The sequence below is a fragment of the Mauremys mutica genome, chromosome 7, assembly GCF_020497125.1.
Source record: "Mauremys mutica isolate MM-2020 ecotype Southern chromosome 7, ASM2049712v1, whole genome shotgun sequence".
Taxonomy (NCBI): domain Eukaryota; kingdom Metazoa; phylum Chordata; order Testudines; family Geoemydidae; genus Mauremys; species Mauremys mutica.
In genome coordinates, this window is record NC_059078.1 from 115248435 (window position 1) to 115263958 (window position 15524).

Genomic DNA, 15524 nt, shown 5'->3' on the forward strand with positions numbered 1-15524 from the left:
GAAATCTTCTCTTTTTCACTAACAGAAATTGGTCGATAAAACATATTGCCTCACCCTGCTTGTCTCTCAGGCCCGACCAGGCTACCACAACACTCAAAACCGAACCTGAGTCGCAGTTTTGGTTTCTAGGTAGTGTAAGCTGCAGTGTCCCACAATATGATGGTAATCTAGTCCACAGCTATCAGAAAGCTTCAAACCGTATTTAGTTTTGCACAAGGATAACACACTTTTTTTCAGGGGATTTTGCTTCGATGTGGTAAATTAATAGGGAAATCCTGAAACCATGGTTAGTGTAGAATCGTGTTAATGTCATCAAAATGTGGGATCAAAACATGGATGTTTCAACAGTGTTTTTTCATTCTCTTAATGTTGTCCTTTGGGGCTTGTACTTTTGCAAATGATCAAGACTCTGTCCAGACATGTATTTAGAAGTCTTTGGCTTTTAATGTCTATAACAAAATGATATAACTAACAGAAAACCAGATTTAAATAATCTTAAAGTTACAATGCAAACCAGTGACACAAAGGAAAATCCACATCAGAGCTGACAGAACTGGTCCTCAGTTTGTCCTGTCATTCTGCAGCTGCCCCCAAGGTCAGAATCATTGCAAAAGCCACAGTGGCACTAGTTCTCAGATGGACTGTCAGTCATAACTCTTTGTTTTACTGCTTTTGTTGGCTTGTGTCATGGTGTTAATGTGGGTATTTTTATGTTAAAATTACAAGTACTCCTGCTCGAAACTGCAGGGGAGCTGACATATTAGACTGTCAGTTATATTACTGTTTATCATGTAAAAATGTATTTAGGTTTCGTATAATAAATTAGAAACATTTAGTTGTTTTGAAAAATGTAATATGTGTGGATTTAAGCACTATTATTATGTAAATATGAACTCAGAGAATATTTCCGTCTTCAACACACATTTGCACAACTAATAATTTGAGTTTGACATCCAAAATAAAATTCTGAATGGAAAGAAGCTTTGTATAGAGCTGGACGTAAATATCTCAGTCGGTTGGATTTGTAGTAATATTTTTTTTAAAAAAAGGCAGTTAACCATATTATGCACTAATTGCTCTCCCAAGCTTTATTTGTGGCAATAAAAGTTGGTGGTTTTTTATTTTTTATTTTTTTTTTGACAAAGCATGGAATTTTCTTTGCCTTTTTAAAATGACTTTATATTTACTCTTGGGCTGAAACTTTATCATGTCCAACTTCAGTTCTATTTGAACTGTTAAGAGTGAGATATATAAATGGGATTTATAATTTAAACAATAACACTCCCTAGCAGCAGTCTTGACAAACTGGTGTAGCTGTGTAAAGGATTTGATGAAAGAAATACTAGTAAAATGAACTGTGAATAGTCATTCTTCTTTTACACTAGAAAAAATAACACTGGACTTAATCACTGGATTTCTCCATTAAACTATTTTATATCGACAGATTTAAATCTTTCATTTTTCTGTCCTTGAAGGTGGTAAATATGATTGCAGTTTTATCCATTTTTATTGTAAGTGAAACAGACTTCAGAGTGTTTGGCTGTGCATCAGTTGTTGGATGGCTGCCACGCACTAATGCAGACTCCCTGCTGTGAGCCCAGTGAAGAATTATACTTTGATTCACCAGATTGTATTAAATAGTCCAGCTGTTGAGATTTGAAAGATAGTTACCTCCGAAGTGAAATAAAAATGAACGTGGCATTTATGGCTTTGACCATTTTTATAGTGTTGAGCAATCAGCTTTTCAGAGGTAGCACTTTCTAAAATAACCCTCTTGTAGTTACATTGCTCTGAAAAGTTTCATTCACTATAATGTTCAAAATATCCCACCTTGTATTTTCAGCAGAAAATAAGCTTGAGTGAGGCATCATTTGCATAAAACAAGCGTTAGTTTCTTTGTTAATTTTGTGTTTTGACTGTATTCAAGTGAGTCTGCAACTGTATCTATTAGTGCCAATTTCAGAATTAATTAACTTGTACTGAAGCTCTTATGTTAGACATGATGCTTGTGAAAGTCGCTTGAACATGGAATTTCACTAAATACAAACGACGATGTGCCGTTTGAAATGTAGATGCAAAACATTCGTCTCTTGCGTAAAACAGATGAGAAATTTCACTCTTAGGGTGTGGAATACAAACCTTCAGTGCAACTTGCCATTTCTGTGACTTTACTTGCATCAGTTCAGGTTGCAGAATTTACTACTTCCCTGTCAGTCAGGTAGGAGCCCATGAAATCTCATCACTTGAGTTTCAGTTGCTGAACCAGGTGTCCCCTCTCCCTGTTGTCTTTCTGTCTCAGACAGAACAGTCACATGAGAAGGCAGCTCATGAGAGATGGAACCATCACATTCACTTCTTTTCCTTCAGTAGATTCTAGTTTTTCCATTCAATACTCAAGTTCACTTACTGGCAGCTTGGAGATAGGCAAAAAATGGCTCCAGGCAAGCATGTGCAGCTGAACCCAGCAGTTATGTGTAGTTGGCCCCTCCATGAGAGCAGAGTCACCAACTTGTTGGTGAATCTAGGGCTTATCTACGTTTGGGATTTTTGCACTGACGTGGTTCATCTGCCCATGCTTACCTAATCACAAGGATGTAGCTGCCCCAAGTAGACCCCTTCCATAATCTCTTTTAGGCTAAGTCATACCCGTGCTAGCCCTAGTCAACACTGGTGCAGTTTATCTACACTAGGGGTTTGCATGCATGTAACTTCACTAGTACAAGACTCCCTACAGTAGGCAAGCCCTTACAGTTTGCTTCGTGGGGGTCTCCCTAGGCAGGCACCCACAAATCTTCTTCTTCCTGTGAGAATCTCCCCACAGCAAATTATCAGAGGATAAGCCTATCTCAAAAAGTGTAGAATCTGGGCCTACTACCCTCTGCATGTTAGTGAATCTCATGGCTGGATTTTCAAAAGTGCTCTGCATTGAGAATGATGCAGAGTGGTGAGCACAATTTGAAAATCTGACCATCTAGGTCTCTCTAGCATGTGGCAGAGAGTAGGACATCAGAGACTGTGTTCATCCTCTTCAAGGGTGCAGAACGCAGATGTGGGACAAGAAGCCAGGTTTTCCCTACTTTGCCACCGGATTATGGTGTGAAAATCCCGAGTTTTATTTACTGCCACCTCCCTGGCTGACATGTAGAATCTAAAACCTGGGGTCCAGCTATGAGCTGGTGTAGAGAGATCACAGAAAAAAGAATGTCACTAAAAAATGACTTTCTCCTTCATAATCTGAAAGCCCTTGTTTGCTGCTGTGTAACTTAATTTTTCCTAGTTTACTACTTAAATTCATAGTGTTTTTAGTATATTAACTGATTATTATACTTGTATGTCATTGTCTGTACAATGTAACTGTCTTGGTCTTCCATGCTGTTAATAATTTAAATACATTTCTACTCACTTTTGTTCCAAAAATGTGATAAAGAAACCTTTTATCTGTGTATTTATTTATTCTACTTTTCTTCCCAGGTCACCTAGTTACGTGGGATTTGCAAGAAAAGCTGTTAGCAGTGAAAATCAAATGGAATCCATTGTAGTTTTAGATCCTGTTTCCACCAGTGAAGCACAAACCAAAGACCAGATGCCTGAAAAAATCATAAATCAACACAAGGCGAAAGAAGAAAAAAATAAACAATTATATAAAGAAACTAGTGTTGATAAAGCAAGAGAGCCAGACAGCTCCAACTGCTAATTGTTATGCTAAAAGGCCGAGACTTTTGGAAGTCCTTCTCAGTAAGTGTAAATTGCTTAAGTGAATTGGCAAGGGCTATATTCTGCACTCAAAACTATATTCAGTAATAGCTTACTGAAATGGCCTATTGTATGCAGTTTTGTTATATGCATTAGTTGGTTACATAACTATGTACAACTCAAAATCCCTTTTTGTTTTGGTCTTGTATGTGTATTTTCCTAGATAATTGGTTACTCACAATATTGTTTTTTAATTTTATCAAAAAAATCCCAATTTTTTTTTTAAAGTGTTAACAACTGGACACTTTGTAAAGGCCGATAAGGGACTGATCCAAAGACCACCGAAGTGAGTGGAAAGGCCCCTCTCTGATTTCAGTGGGCTCTGGATCAGGCCCTAAGTAGGTAATCACACAAAAGTACCTTTTCTCATTTAGACTGGGTAATATCAATAAAAATAAGTTTTAGAGACACTGCCTTAAAAATGTTTTGATACCTATTTAATACAGGGCTTCTACTGATCTGCTTCTCACTAACATCTCCACACAGGCTATTTTAAATCATTTTAAAGCACAAACGTGAAACAGTCTCTCCAGTAAACGGTTGACACGAGCGGGGGAAACAGGCAGTGCAGTTTGCCACTTTGGTACCAAGAGTTTTGCTAACTGTTTCCAAATTTAGAATATTAAACTGCTGCTTCCTTAGCCTTTGGGAATTGAAACTCTGTTAAGATCTGATCCTACTTCCATTGAAATCAATGGAAAGACTCCTATTGATTTCAGTGGAGTGAGGTCCTCAGTCTAGAGTGTGACAGGAAAATAATGAACAAGGCCCAATCCTGAAAAGCTGTGCCTATGTGGACATTTCCACTTGCCCTTTACTGGATCACAGTGTGACGGTCCATTCCTGCACATCATTACACATGTGCATAGGAGTCCACTGTAGTCTGGCTTTAATGAGCCAACTCGTGGTCCTGAACCAACTCCCGCTGAAGTAGATGTAAATCCTTTTGAGTTGAAGATGAAGGATGGGCCTGTGGTTAATGCACTGGGTTGGGACTCAGGAAGTCTGGATTCTGTTCCCAGCCCTGACACAGTTTACTATATGTTGTTGAGCAAATCACTTAATTTTTCTGTGCCTCAGTTCCCTGTCTTGTTCTCCCAACTTTTGTCCATCTTGTCTGTTTAGATTGTAAGCTCTTCAGGGCACGGACAGCACCCAGCACAGTGGAGATCTGAAGTTGGTTGGAGCCTCTAGGGGCTACTGTAATAAATAATAATTGTTACTGGACTCCTTTGAGTAAATGTAAACAGGATTGGGGCTCTCTGTCAGTCTGCACTCAGAGTTCCCATTGACTTCAAGAGCAGGTCCAATATCATTACTTATACACAAACTTACAACGTGATCTTCGTAAGTCTTCTACTGTGGTGGCATGAGTTGTGTTATCACATGATAACACAAGTACCACATTTTATCACAGCCTTTCTTTCCAATGAAGATAGAGCCACAGGTATATAACTTACTCTTCACTACCAATCCCCACTCCTTAGACGTTTTTAAAAATTAGCACAATATTTCACTACTTGTCTACTACATTGAACAAACAAATGTAATCAGGGATTTATTTTTTAATTTAAACTGAAGATTGGTGTTACTGATGTTGAGTGGTAATATACTTGAATGCACTATTTGATTTTTTTTTTTAATGCCCATAAGAAACAGTGATAGTATTTTAACTATTGAAAAGGATGAATGTGTTCAGTTTGTTAGCTTGGCTTTGCATGGAGCTGTCTGGTGCTTCTCTTTTAGAAAGAAAATGATAGTCATGAATTTGGTAATTGTGCCTTTTTTTTTTGGCATGTTTGCTAAGCAAATCTTGGGGTTGATCTAATTAGTCAACTAAATGTATTTCCTAACTTTGGGGAAACTTGTCATTTTCTTGTATATCTACATTTCTGCGGGTTTTTTAGTAGATAATTTTACACTTAGGTATCTGTTTGCTTACACTGAATTTAAAATGTAAAATTTTATAAGTGTATTTTTCCTCAATTTATTACTACTGCTGTATATGTTAACCGCAAGCTGTCCTAAAACTGATTTTTTAAAAAAAACAACTTCTTTTATGTAAACTATTTCTGTTACACTGATATAAATTATTTCTTTTCAGTGTTGCTTATTAAAAATCTTACTGACCGTTTCCCAGACACTATGAAATCTTCGTTGTTATTCCTTACTTGAAAATGGGGTAACCTCTTCTACCTGTGTGAAGTGCAGCTCTTTTTGTCTACACTTGGGGTTTACACTGATGTAACTGGCCATCAATTACTAGAATCAGGGTGAAATTCCTGATGTACACCAGGTTGAGGACGTGTTGTGTGATGAAATAGCATAACAGTCAAGTTTCTTTGTTTTCATGAAGTGTTAGCTTATTACTTGTCCATAGTTGTTTGTTCTTAAATATAGTTGTTTGTTCTTAGGCATCATTTTAAAATCAATAGACAGTTATTGTTTAAAAAGTAAATATAGTTATGCAGAGTGCAGAGAAAATAATGCTATTAAAACATCCAGTACTCGAAAATCTTGTTTTAGAGATGATGGGTCAGATTTTCAAAAACTTTTCACTACTGGCCTAACTGTTTCTACTGAAGTCAGTGGGAGCAGAGATAGGTCAGTGTGGAGCCATTTTTGAAAATCCCACACAAAGTATCTTCAGATAAGTGTTATGGAATATCTAAAATAAGAAATGACTTACTCTGTAGGATTATTTTGTGTTACAAATTTACCCTGGCTAAAATATATACAAAGCAATATAAACACCTATTTTAGTAATGCAGTGTCTTGTAGCATAATTAGAGAGACAGGGTGAGTGAAGTAATAGCTTTTATTGTACCAACTTCTGTTGGTGAGAGAGACGAGCTTTTGAGCTTACACAGAGCTGCTCTTGGTCTGGGAAAGGTACTCAGCGTGTCACAGCTAAATACAAGGTGGAGCAGATACATCAGAATTAGAGACTAATAAAACATGCGTAGGTACAAAAACTCAAAATAGGATGGGTTTGAATGAAGACAAAGTACCGGTAATCACTGAACTTCAGGCATTTAAAAACAGTTTATTGTTAGTTAGATGTAACAGGGTAGAATTAATGGCAATCAAACAGTTGAAGTTTGATTCACTGAGAATTCACTAGAGCCTTATTGCATCTGCACGAGAGGGAAATCCTTGCAACCATGTGGAAACTTAAGTATGGTTCCAAACAAGCACATGATCCCTTCCTCACAGATCTAATAGCATCATCAGAACCTAAAACTCCAAATTTAGGATCCAATCCTGTGTGGTGCTGAGCACCTTTAACTCCTATTAACTTTAATGAGAGTTGAGGATGGACTAGACCTTTGATATCACCTTAGTGCCAAACTGTCAAGGAAATATTGATGGGTCCAAGTTGGTAGCCTCATTGAGATGCAGTGTGCTACCATGTAAGGAAACAGGATTTTGGTCCTGGGCCAGCAGAGGCTGAGAATGCTCTGAAGGCCATGGGTCCTGCTCTGTGGTAGGGAATGCATCGAGAACTTCTTCCACTGTTAGTGCCTCTTCAGCAAAATCAACAAATTCATGGTTTTCTCCTGAACCTGCAATGAAAAAAGTTTCTTGATTGTCCTAAACAAATATGTAGACACTACACTAGATTTAAAAAAATATACTCCCAAATGATGCATGCATTATATTTAATTTACATAAGTACACAGTTTTAATATTAATGAAAACTCACTACCTCCCTGGGGTCTGATCTGCAACTGACAGAGCAGCTAGGCCAGATTGTTAAAGGTATTAAGGTGCCTAGAGATGCTGATAGGTGCTTAATGGGATTTTCAAAAGTGACAGGGCACCTAACTCCCAGATGCCTTGGCACTTTTGAAAATCCCACTAGACTCCTATCTGCATCTTTAGGTGCCTAAATACCTTCAGCAATCTGGCCCTTAGAGTCTAATGGGGCTAAAAGCAGATGTAGCAGTTCACCCGTACACTTGGTTGATTGCAGGATCAGAACCTTGGTCCATAACAGCCTGTGTTGGTTAATCTTCAGGCCAGAGTGATAGGTCCATCCCTTCTCCCTGATCTATGTGGAGATGGGAGTAGTTAGAGGTGGATGCGGATTTTGCTACTGGGGTTTATTACTGCGAGAGCAGTGTTATCTGTAGGAAACTGCTGAAGTTTGAGGTGTATTTTTAAGCATTTGTCAGTACTTGGTATCTTCTGTTTAGTGTACTAAGTACTGCGCACTAAGATACCCATGAGCCAGTTAAATTCATACCACTGTAGTTATCTGCCCCATCACTTGAAATGCACATAAGAAAAGTTGTGCTGCACATGCATGTTCAGCTAAGTCCCTCTCCTAGTAAAAGGGACATGGTGAACTTATATTTGGGCTATTATATTACTGTATTTCTGTTGTTATAGTTTTTACATATGTGCAAAGTAAATTGATTTCATTGATTTTTTTTTTCATAGTCCCAGCCAAGACCAATGCAAAAATGGTGGTGGTAGGGAAGTAAGTAGTATGTGTGTGTGTGTGTGTATATATATATATATATATATATATATATATATATATTTAATAATCTGAAGTGTTGTTAATAGGTAAACATTTTATTTACCCCCAAAAAATTAAATTGGCTGTGTTCCTTTAGCTGCCTCACCCTCCGAATTGAACATAAGGAAGGCTATTACGCTTGTAAAGAACATGTAGAGTACATGGTTGCTGACAGTTATACATATCTTAGACTATAAGAAAAATCTAGAGTTAGTGTAAGTATAAAAGAATGAAAATGTATCACATGCTACACATGTGAATATAAAGTTGTGTGAAAAAAAATTGAGATATTAGTCAAGAAATAATACGCTATCAAAGGGTTAAAGATTTTGGGCTTTTATTCTCTCACTTACACAGGTAAAAATCAAGAGTGACTCCACTGAAGTTAGTGAAGTTATACCAGCATAAATCCGGTGTGAGAGAAGATGCAGGCCATGTCATGCATCCTGGTACTTAGAAGGAGCACAGCTAAGGTTGCACGTGCATCCTTAACATTAGCATTTCCTGACTTTTGAGTGCTTATTCATGCAACCTGAACTTTCTCAACATAGTTTTTGTGAAGAATATTACTGTGAAATGGGTTGTAAACTGAAGCTTTGGTTGCGACACATCTGCTTTTGGCTAAAATTTTCTGTGAGGAGAAACCTTAATTTAATTTAATTTAATTATCATCTTATTTTTGCCAACATGGGCTTGAAGATTCTAACCAATTAATTCTTCTGAAAAATGTGATGTAAGCTACTCCTCAATAAGGGGACTATTTTAACATTCAGGTAAACAGATAATCCATTAGGACAACAATATACGTTGTGGCAAGTGCCATCCTAGTTTTTTGTCATTGCTTATTTATAGTCTTTTCATTCCTTTTCCCTCCCGTGGAGCAGTTTCAATCATTCCTCCTGCAATCTTTGTTCTCTTATTCATTGCAAGCTGAAAACAAGTAAGAAAGAAGCTCATACGCAGTGTTCCATTCTTGGCCAGTTCTTCCTCTATAGCAAGAAGGCGGTTGTATTTGGTCACCCTTTCTCCACGGGAAAGACCTCCCAACTTGATAAACCTGGCACCCAGGCCAACAGCCTTAGGACAAAAAAGTGCATTTTTTAAAATTCCATGGTTTGCAATGGAAGTCGCTTTCTTCCTAGTTATTTAACTTGGTGTCCTAAGGTAAACCCTACTCACAATAACACTTCTCATCTCTCTATGTGGGAATAAAACCTTCCTTTAATTAAAGATGTAGTTGGAGTTGCACACTAATCACTGTCATAAGATGAAATTTTATTTGCAAATGCAATGTCAATACAAAGAGACTATCAGAGCTAAGATGTACTATACAAGATTGTTATTACTACTCAGGTATAATTTCAGTAATTTATTTACATTTTTACAAACTAATGCAAGCAAATAGATAATACACACTTTTAAGTATGTTCTCTTTATCCTCCTTTGGCAATTTTCTTGCTTTTTTTTAAAAAAAATAAAAGTTCAAAGATTAACTGTCTGTAAAAGGTGACTTTCTAAGGGGAAAAAAACCTTTTAATAGATTATATGCCTTTCTCAAACACAGACAGCCTTTCTCCTAAATACCAGTTCATGATAAAAGCAATGGTTTAGCAATTCTGCAACTGAACAGCTTTCAATACATACCAGATCTACAAGGCTATCATCAGAAGATTCTCCAGCTGGACTTCCTAATATGGCAATATGTCTTTGACCTATATAATAAGAGGTTTTAGCCTTCATTAGTAAATATTTTATATATTTCACAAAAATATAGATTTCACTTTTTATACATTAATTCTTTTGGCTCGCTCTGAGGTTAAATACAAATTGGGGAAAGATGGAGTAAATGTCCTCCTGATAGAAAAGTACACAATAATATCAGTTGCAATACAATACCTGTCCGCATTTTTATTATTTCTCCTTTTACCTTGCTAAATCTATTTCCTTTCAGCCTGGCTAAGGTGACACCTAACATCTGTGCTCTAATTCTTATAACTACACCTCTACCTCAATATAACACTGTCCTCGGGAGCCAAAAAAATCTTACCGTGTTATATTAAACTTGCTTTGATCCACCGGAGTGCGCAACCCCCTCCTCCCCCGGAGCACTGCTTTGCCGCGTTATATCCGAATTTGTGTTATATCGGGTCGCGTTATATCGAGGTAGAGGTGTACTCCAGGCTAAGTTGCTCATTCTGGCAATGTATTCCAGATGGTAGAATGGGGTTCTAGGTACTGTATTCTAATTCTAAATGTATTCTCTAGCACAGCACAAGTGATTCCTCTTCACTATGAAAAAGAGCCCTCCGACCTGGTGTGATTTAAATCCATTGATTTTTTGACATGGTAGTTTTTCATTTTGTTTTATTTTAGAGATGAGGTGAACAGTTAGATATATAAAAATGTATCCATTTATAAAGTCTCTGGGAACATATAAAGAACAAAATAAGATATTGACAAATGTAACCCCCCACAAGTATTACATACAGTAACAACCAAGGGTCAATAACAGAGAATCCTTAATTTAGCTGTCTAGACTACATTTGTGGACCAATCTGGTTTTGTTTGTTTGTTACAGGTAACATTTCAGCTTCCTCCAGTTCAGCTTTTGTTTGTTTATTTGTTTTTCAGTTCTGGTGTCTGAATATATAAAGTTTAGCCATAGCTTGAAAATACATACACATTCAAGACATGCACAGTATCACTCAGGTACATTTGAAGCACTGGAACATAAGGATTCCTTAAATATTTTCAGAATATATGAACTCCTACATATATTTGGCAATCAAGCCATGAGTTTTAATTTCTTTTAACAAGCACGTCCTAAACTATCAACTGCTGTATTTAAATGTGAAATATTACATATTTATAGATTGCATAAGTGTAGCTGTCTTTTATGTATTCATTATAGGGTTTTGAAATTCAGACTTTTCCACTACTCACCATCTATAAGTCGGGTAAGTTCTGTGAGGTCAGATATCTTGGTTTGATTTGTATATTTTATTATAAGACCACTGCATTTTGGTACGTTTATATTTTGATCCTCCACAAGTTTAGAAATACTTTTGGCTGCATCTTCTGCAATCAAATAACATCTGGAACCAACAGCATTACATATATTGCTCCATTGCTGGCCATCCTGGGTAAACAGTAAAGTAAATGATTAGTTGTTTAAAGGACAAATTTAGGAAAACAATCAAAAAAAATGTTGAGGGGTGAAAATAAGGTGGGGGGGGGCATAGGGAACACCAAGCATGAAATCGTGACCTCACTAAAGTTGATGGCAAAACATCCATTGACTTTAGTCGGACCAAGATTTCGCCCCAGGGCTATCATTCACAGAGAGAAATTATTTTTATTAGCAGACACAAATCAAATATATCACTGGCACTTTGTTTGGCTGTAGGGATTTTGCTAAAGGCAAGAAGAGAGCTAGTCACAGGTAAAAAGCATCAGCTAATATAATACTGCAAAATGAATTGAATGTAGGAGTCTGCTACCCAGATACTCTCCTGCAGACTTGGTTAAAAGAAAACTAATGGAATATAAAATAGTTTCCAGTCACTTGATCCAATATAAAATATGGCTACATAGCTAGAAATTATTTATTTTAAAATCCCTATCTCATTTAAATATGAAATAGTGAAACAGGAAGTAGCCATATAATCAGCCTGATGACATGTATCAAGACAGGAAGATAAGAGCTGCAGGCAGATTCAGAGAGAACAGCAAATAAAGTTTGCCTTTTTTCTGTTCACAAATTATCTGTGAATAGATTGTAAAATTCTCAAATGTATTTGAGATTTGTGAATTTCCTCAGTTCATAATTCTTGCTCTACCAATCACACAGAATCTGTATCTGTAATTAGAAATTTGCACTGTGTAGGGCTCCAACTCAGCAAAGCATTTAAGCACATGCTCAAGTCACATTGAAGTTAATGGCACTTAAGCACATGCCTAAAGTTAAGCACTCACTAAAGTGTTTTGCTGTATAAGAATGGATGGATGAAATAGGTCCGGATTAGTGATATTTCTAAAATGCTCAAATGTTTCTGGCAAAGCTGTGTTGTGAATAAGCTTTGCCATTTGTTTTTGTTAAATACTGAACTATTGTAAGCTGTCCCATATTCAATTTTTGATATTCTGGCAGATTTCTATATTGAAAGCACATAACTTCATAACAGCAGCTGTCGGGAAGTTGGAAGTTTGGGCAGCTAAGGAACAATCTGGGCTTCTGGCACCTCCGGAAGGGCGTGAGTCAGTTTAGAACTGTGAGAGAAGCAAAGCTAGTTATAAATTTCTGCTAGGATGATCAGCAATTAAATTGTTTTAAACTTTCATATTTAAATGGTCACCTTTAGGTTTCAGAGTTAACAACTCATTGAGATGAATGGGGCAGTTCATTCCTCTCAGAGCTATTGTTTCAGGCTATGAGCAGATTCAGAAAGACATTGCATTGGTTTACCCTTGGTTCACATTTGTAAGGTTTTCTTCATAAGCATGAAGGCTAGAAAGATGCATTGTTTTTAAATGAAAGCTTAGGGATTTGGTGCACAGTTCTTCTCAAAGGGACAGATTCCACATTAAATGATGTGGCTGCAGAACTGTGGAAAATATATTTACATGGCTATAGTTGGGTTTTTGTCTTTTTGAAATATGGCAAACCTAAATATTAACGTCATTGGAAACCATGATAAAACCATTGATATTTAAATTTATAAAATCTGTCCCTTTCATCCATACACATGTATCTTAATATCATATTTAATATTGTTCTACTTAATTATGATTTATTCATTGGCCACGTCCACTTATCACTTCTAATTTTGATTTTATTGGTAGTTAAATCTAATGTTAATATACTCCAGTTAATTTTATATGGTTCTGCCACTCCTTTTAACTCTGTTGAGCAGCACTGTCAAATATAGGTTTATATTGCAGTATGAGTGTAAATGTTGGTGCAATAGTATCATAGCAACTTATTTCATTACTAAATGATTCTTAGGAATACAGCTATGTCTAAATCTTTTTTCCTGCTGCACAAGTAGTTTTTCATTTTTGCAATGTATCTAAAATACTGTCTGAGCACCTAAGAAAGGATATGTAATTAAAATGAGAGTGGCTTAGCAAGTTGAATCTGCCAGAACTTCATTTTCATTTAATTCTTTAAAACACATTACGTATTGTATATCTGCATTATGCTCACACTAATCAGGATTAATTTCTGTCAAGTGTCACGTCAAATGTATATAAAGTAAGGGCCATTATCACCAATTAGTGGACATGTGAATAAAGTCTGACATAAATTTTCATTGTGTGTCTCCAAGAGAGTGATAAATGCCACTTTTTCCTTATGGTTTTAATTTTTGGTATACACATGCAAACTCAGTGATATTCTCCCCATGGTTCCTGATGGGTACACAAGGCCTGTGCAGAGAGCTAACATATGGCCTATGCATCACATATGTATAACTTAAGCTCTCAGAATGGGGATTAAGTAGGATATAGGTGGTGTATAAATGGTGTACTGGCCCTCTGGATAGGAGTGAATTTCACCCACGAGTGTTTATGTATGACTTCTTATTTCCTTTAGAAAATATATTTCCCAGAGCATAATCTAAAAGCTTTCAAAATATCTCTGTCTTACCTCTTTCCTCAGGGGATCTATTAATGCAATAATTGAGGGGTATTTATTAATTAGGTCCACGTACATATCGACCATTTCATCAGGACTCTTGAGTGTTCCAGTCAGTATTTCATATTTTCCTTTGGTCTAAAAACATAAGTTAAATGTGTAAAGGATAAAAATGGTAGCAATTTTGTGGTAAACAATTTCCACTGCAATCGTGGCCACAAAACCCTCCCGAGGTGAGTGCAGGGTACACGACCCTTATTTCAGTCCAGAGACCATTAGCTATTTACTCAGGCTTTGTGTGAGGTGCATGGAGTTTACCTCATGCTATTTTTATGTCCTAGGCAGTGTTGCCAACTCTCGTGATTTTATTGTGAGCTTTACACTATTTGGCATTTTTCTGAAAGCCTCTGCTGCTGAATAAGACACTGCACAAAAACTTCTTCTTCTTTTTTTTTTGTGAAAAAAGTTTCTAGCCCTAATGGGTGCAGAAAAAAGCTTGAGAACATGAACTGAGTGCACTCTAAAGGCTCAGAAACCAGAGAGCAAAGAAAAAGAAGCAAAATACATTGTTTTTATGCCACACATGATTTGTGGGACCTGACTCACGATTTTGGCACACCTGAGGTTGGCAATACTGTCTAGGTAGTGGTAGAATTAATGGCAGAATGCCAAACTACAGAAGTTTTAGCTTTCATCACTTTCACACACCATTAATGTTATGACAGTTCCCATTATTTAATCATTTAAGGTTCTGTTCATTTTAAAATAGGATTTCGGGGTGTGCCAAATTGACCTCAGTTGGCACGGTTTCTGTTACACACCACAAGCGTCTTATAAAATGTCTAATATTAAAAATGAAGGGTTTCTGTCATTGACAGCAAAACATTAAAAAACTCATTAAATACTAAGCCAGACAGAACAGGTATTTGAGTACATCTACGCTGCAAGAAAAACAAAAACAAAAAACCTGCAGCAACGAGTCTCAGAGACTGGGTCAATTAACTTGGGTTCACAGGGCTTGTGCTACGGGACTAAAAATAGCAGTGAAGACATTCCTTGCTCAGGCTGGAGCCCGGTTCTGAGTCTCACCCCCCTCACTGGGTCTCAGAGCTCAGGCTTCAGCCCCAGCAGGAACACCTAGACTGCTACTTTTACCCTGTAGCACGAGCCCACATCTGAGACTCGCTGCTGCAAGTGTTTTTTTGTTTTTACAGATTAGATTGTACCCTACACCTTAATGCGTGTATAGCCTTAAAGCATAACAGGTGTTGTACAATAAAATACGGGGTCGGGGTGGGGGGGAGAATAGTGTGAATGGATTACAGCAGGAATCCATTACTTTGCAGAATATGAAGATATTTAGACATTTAAAGGCAAAGTGGGTGGTGGAAGCTAGGCATATAATCTGCACACTGGTATGAATGAAGGCTCTTTTGGAAACTTGGACTCACATCCAGTTTAGATCATAAGTGAAATGAATTTGGCTTGCTTGATTTAACTAGTAGTGAATATTTATCCATTAAAGCATTGCTACTATTGACAAGGATTGATCAGAAAAGTCTCAAACCAAGAAAAATAGGAGTAATGCTGGCTGGCACAATTAGCCTT

The 15524-nt window shown here is 36.9% G+C and overlaps 2 protein-coding genes across 6 annotated transcripts in view; one reads left to right on the plus strand and one right to left on the minus strand.

The window, feature by feature from the left end:
- Nucleotides 1-5826, plus strand: part of SHTN1 (shootin 1) — a 105420-nt gene extending 99594 nt beyond the window's left edge. Inside the window, exon 17 of the mRNA XM_045022812.1 lies at nucleotides 3472-5826. Within this exon, the coding sequence (XP_044878747.1) occupies nucleotides 3472-3694 (223 nt within the window). The 3' untranslated portion in view covers nucleotides 3695-5826. The remainder of the gene's footprint in view (nucleotides 1-3471) is intronic.
- A 746-nt stretch (nucleotides 5827-6572) lies between these two features.
- ENO4 (enolase 4) overlaps nucleotides 6573-15524 on the minus strand; it is a 33019-nt gene continuing 24067 nt past the window's right edge. For 4 of the 5 annotated variants that reach the window (XM_045025639.1, XM_045025641.1, XM_045025640.1 and 1 more), the window contains 5 exons: nucleotides 13929-14054; nucleotides 11225-11420; nucleotides 9926-9993; nucleotides 9241-9358; nucleotides 6573-7319 (listed from right to left, as the gene is read on the minus strand). In XM_045025639.1, coding sequence (XP_044881574.1) covers nucleotides 7108-7319; nucleotides 9241-9358; nucleotides 9926-9993; nucleotides 11225-11420; nucleotides 13929-14054 — 720 coding nt within the window. In that variant the 3' untranslated portion in view covers nucleotides 6573-7107. The remainder of the gene's footprint in view (nucleotides 7320-9240; nucleotides 9359-9925; nucleotides 9994-11224; nucleotides 11421-13928; nucleotides 14055-15524) is intronic. The other variant, XM_045025642.1, reaches the window with a different exon arrangement.